General features: G+C 31.0%; 1 protein-coding gene across 2 annotated transcripts; it reads left to right on the top strand.

Annotated features, from left to right (window-relative positions):
• The first annotated feature begins 1932 nt into the window (after positions 1-1932).
• LOC111407480 lies at positions 1933-5080 on the top strand. Of its 2 annotated transcripts, none has more exons than XM_023036978.1 (2): positions 1933-2285; positions 4464-5080. In XM_023036978.1, the coding sequence occupies exon 2, from the start codon at positions 4505-4507 to the stop codon at positions 4838-4840; it is 336 nt and encodes a 111-aa protein (XP_022892746.1). In that variant the 5' UTR covers positions 1933-2285; positions 4464-4504; the 3' UTR covers positions 4841-5080. The 2 variants fall into 2 exon arrangements, with proteins under 2 accessions (XP_022892746.1, XP_022892745.1); XM_023036977.1 differs by lacking the exon at positions 1933-2285 and adding an exon at positions 3704-3905.

Here is a 5080-nt window from a genome sequence, read left to right as displayed (position 1 = left end):
GCATACGATACCCTTTGCCTTGCTACGTTTTTTTTCTCATTTTAATTTTTCCCCCTTTTAGATAAAGTGTAAGTAATTTTGCTTTCTTATATTTCAATTTGGTTTTACACCTAAGATTTGAAAGCCTCATTTCTATGAATAATTACACTTCTACTATATTTAGCAAAATAATTCTTAATCTCCTAAAGGGGAGTTTCAAAATATATTTTAGATAAAATACAAAGTTCATATTTCTCCAACTCTCAAACAAAAAACTCTTTCAAAAGATAATTCTTCTATTCCTTCTCATGGAACCTTCCCTAATAAAAATGGTGGATGTTTAATACGTAGTATCACACAAAACTAAATTCTACCTTACAATTTCGGAAACGAAGTCACATGCACTAGTGGAGGTGGAATTTCTCAAGGGTCCCAAGTCATCACAAGATTCATGCATACGATAGATATCCTTTGCCTTGCTACATTTTTTTCTCATTTTATTTTTTCCCCCTTTTATATAAAGTATGAATTACTTTGCTTTCTTATATTTCAATTTGGTTTTACACCTAAGACTCGAAACCCTCATTTCTATGAATAAGTACACTTCTACCATATTTAGCAAAATAATTCTTAATCTCCTAAAGGGGAGTTTCAAAATATATTTTAGATAAAATACAAAGTTCATATTTCTTCAACTCTCGGAGAATGATCGATTCAACGATCTTACATTATAAGTGTATTTAGTATGTTGAATTCGACAAAATTAATCCAATACTATCTTATTAATTCTATACAAGCCAGAAATTGAATCTCCATCTTATTTTGTTCTTTGTTTATAATAGCATTTGCAAATTGCTCATCAAGTGAAATCATAACCATTGGCAGGACCCACATGGGGTCATGTGACCCCACAAAATTTTTGGATTTTTTATTTTTTTTATTTTTTATTTATGACAAAAAATGATAGTGCAAGACCTAAAAATAGATATACTAATTAATTAGTTGATTTGTAAAAGTTTCAAGCACTTTTAGCTGACTTATGCAAACGCCAAAAAAAAAGTAAATTGACAAGCAATTAACTGCATGATTTGCTAATAATCTTTTAATAATTGCGTAGTGCTTACTTAACTATGATGTATACCCACACTAAATTTCTTAATGCCCTTACTTTATTACCAAACCACAAAGCTTTAAGCTTATCGAAAACAAGTAATAGCATTTGCAAATTGCTCATCAAGTGAAATCATAACCATTGGCAGGACCCACATGGGGTCATGTGACCCCACAAAATTTTTGGATTTTTTATTTTTTTTATTTTTTATTTATGACAAAAAATGATAGTGCAAGACCTAAAAATAGATATACTAATTAATTAGTTGATTTGTAAAAGTTTCAAGCACTTTTAGCTGACTTATGCAAACGCCAAAAAAAAAGTAAATTGACAAGCAATTAACTGTATGATTTGCTAATAATCTTTTAATAATTGCGTAGTGCTTACTTAACTATGATGTATACCCACACTAAATTTCTTAATGCCCTTACTTTATTACCAAACCACAAAGCTTTAAGCTTATCGAAATTTTTTCCCCCCCCCAAAAAAAAAAAAAAAAAAAAAAAAAAGAGGGAACTTTATAGATGCAAATAGTGCAGCAATATGAATTTTAATTTTTGACCTCATGATACAAAAAGTTTAGATCCGCCCCTGAACATGACAATCTTTTTATCATTCTACCAAAACACATACATGTTATCTCGGCCAATGCAAGTTGCATCTACGTCATACTATCATTGTTATTATCAAAATATATGACAATCGTCCATCTATATCTTGTTACTGACAATCTCATCTTTATAGTACTTTTTAATAGAAAGCGAAATTTTGCATACCTCCATATCCTTAATTTCTTGATCTCCTCTAACCAGTAGAATTTGCATACCACGTTCTCACGACTGTCGTAGTTAATATTCGCATAACATACTTTACTTTTTTTTTAAAATGGTGAATCGTGTTCTAAAAATCTGATTTCACTTCAAATTGGGCTGCTATTTATCTTACCTGGAAACCTTCACTAAATCCTAAATAATTTGTTCTGCTCACCATCTGACGGTAGATCATCAGATATGATTTGCACGGTTGGGGTTGTCGTCTTTAGGAGTCCCTGAAAATCGCATTTGACTCTATTGATGAACACAGTTAAGGTATGTTGGATATCTTGAAGAGTTATGTTGAACTCGTAGAGCCATCGGTCGATGTTTTTGAGTCCCTATCATTGATAGCTTAGACTCAACCAGTACCATCAAGTCAGGTAAAATCCTTGCTTTGATACCAATTTGGTGCAGAAGTGAAATTGATCTCTTGAAACATGAAAAAAATTTCAAAACTTGTAGAATTTTGTAATAATAATTGTTTGTATCGAAAAACGGTTGATTGAAAAGTGTACAAAGTTTTTTTTTTATCTGGATATAATAATCCCATAATCCTAATGACTAAAATAATTAGGATCCTGAAAAGAGTGAAAGAAAAATAAATCCAAATCTAATAATAAAGAAAAAATTATATTCTAAACAACAAAAAGGGAAAAAAAAATCGCATTCTAAATAAAATAAAGAAGAAGAAATATTTATTTACTATAATAAAAGAATCATTCGTGTCCTATTTGTAATATGATTTTCCTACATCAGAATCCTACAATTTTTTCTTTACTTTTTAAGTCAATCTTTCATTGTTTTTTAATATGCTGTGACAATAAGGCTCAAGCACTTGAATTGGAACCTCGAAAGTTATGATATTTCACATGCATTTGTCAAGAATAATCATTAAGCACTCAATGATGGAGCTTTTGACGAAAACATTCACTTATTTTTACATTTATCTGATTGTTTTTCTTCTTTTTCTATATTCTCTTTCCCGTTCTACGTCATTTGAACTTTTACATTTTTTACAAAGTATGACATACGTTTCAAAAGAAAGAAAGAAAGAAAGAAAAAAGATTTATGCCATAATTGTCAAAATAGCAAAAGTATCATACATGATATGTTGCATTGAATTATTGATACAAAGGGAATATACCACCAAATCTAAGTTATCCTAGTTTTCATTTTTCCTCCTAGTAGAGTGTTCAATATTTATTTATTTATTTACTTTTTTCTGAAGTGGACTAAAAATTAGAATTGAATACTTCAAAGTTAAATTTTAAACGTAGTAAATTTTTTTTCCATATATGAAATCTATTAAATTAATTTAGCCATGTATTATTTTTGTTGAAGGTGATCATGCAATCAAATTTGTACAAAACATGAATAATCAAAAAGAGTGTGAGATAAATAAGCTTCGAGTATCATGTTTTAAGTTGGATTAGTTGAGTGACAACATTTGTCGAACGATTTGATGATTGAACAACTTTATGAAGTAGGAGGAGACACCAATTATAATCACCTCTCGTGCTTGTATACTAAGTTCCGCATCAGAATTAAAAAAGACACATTAATATCCATTAATCAAATAGTGTGTATGAGATAAATAAGCTTCGAGTATCATGTTTTAAGTTGGATTAGTTGAGTGACAACATTTGTCGAACGATTTGATGATTGAACAACTTTATGAAGTAGGAGGAGACACCAATTATAATCACCTCTCGTGCTTATATACTAAGTTCCGCATCAGAATTAAAAAAGACACATTAACATCCATTTTGATTTATAGGATTCTATATCAAATGCAATAATGCAAAAGAGAAAATTGTGTTCTGTACAATAATGAAAAGATTGAAAAGATATTGACGTTATCTCTATTTGACTCGTCCAATATTTGGATGATTTTAAAACGTCATTAATGCCAACATTTTCAAAATAAAAAATAAAATAAAATAAACCACCCCTCACAAATTTTCTCCTATAGCCTTAATCCCACCTCAAGAAATCCTCAGGTCATTCAACGAACGATTTGATGATTGAACAACTTTATGAAGTAGGAGGAGACACCAATTATAATCACCTCTCGTGCTTGTATACTAAGTTCCGCATCAGAATTAAAAAAGACACATTAAAAAAATGAATAATCAAAAAGAGTGTGAGATAAATAAGCTTCGAGTATCATGTTTTAAGTTGGATTAGTTGAGTGACAACATTCGTCGAACGATTTAATGATTAAGCAACTTTATGAAGTAGGAGGAGACACCAATTATAATCACCTCTCGTGCTTGTATACTAAGTTCCGCATCAGAATTAAAAAAGACACATTAACATCCATTTTGATTTATAGGATTCTATATCAAATGCAATAATGCAAAAGAGAAAATTGTGTTCTGTACAATAATGAAAAGATTGAAAAGATATTGACGTTATCTCTATTTGACTCGTCCAATATTTGGATGATTTTAAAACGTCATTATTGCCAACATTTTCAAAATAAAAAATAAAATAAAATAAACCACCCCTCACAAATTTTCTCCTATAGCCTTAATCCCACCTCAAGAAATCCTCAGGTCATTCAAGAATTGAACATTCTCCACCCGACGCCCAGCCCATGGGAAGAGAATACAGATCCACGTCCTTTAGCAATAACATGATGCAGATAGAAAAATACTATGGACCTCCTCCTCCTCCCACCACCACCACCAGGCCTAATGATTTCAGGCCATACAGTGCTTCCTATGCGGCGGCGCCACCACAAATAAAGGACTGGAAAATCAAGAAAGACAGTGGAAAATCTTGGAGTTTCCATGACCCTGAATTCCAGAGGAAGAAAAGGTTGGCTAGTTACAAAGCTTACTCTGTTGAAGGCAAAGTCAAGGGGTCTGTCAGGAAAAGCTTTAGGTGGCTTAAATATAAGTACAACCAAGTGGTCTATGGATGGTGGTAAACTGGTAAACTCAATCATTCGTATTTGGGATTGGGATAATTTGGAGCATGTTTCCACGATTCAAAGTACCTTTCTATGAATTAGAATGTTCTTATTTCTCTTGGCGTTCAATTTCCAGATATTAAAATCAATTAACACGACTATGATCAGCTAGTATTTGAAGGGCGCAGTGCTAATGATTTTTATGTTTAAACATATTATGTTACAAGTTTTCTACTTATTAATAAAAAAGTATTTTCA

The sequence above is a fragment of the Olea europaea genome, chromosome 13, assembly GCF_002742605.1.
Source record: "Olea europaea var. sylvestris chromosome 13, O_europaea_v1, whole genome shotgun sequence".
Lineage (NCBI taxonomy): Eukaryota > Viridiplantae > Streptophyta > Magnoliopsida > Lamiales > Oleaceae > Olea > Olea europaea.
Note: the sequence above shows the minus strand (reverse complement) of the source record. Positions and strands in the feature narration are given on the sequence as shown.

Excerpts from the sequence above, each read along its gene's own strand:
- LOC111407480 (XM_023036978.1), top strand. The coding sequence starts at position 4,505 with ATGGGAAGAGAATACAGATCCACGTCCTTTAGCAATAACATGATGCAG.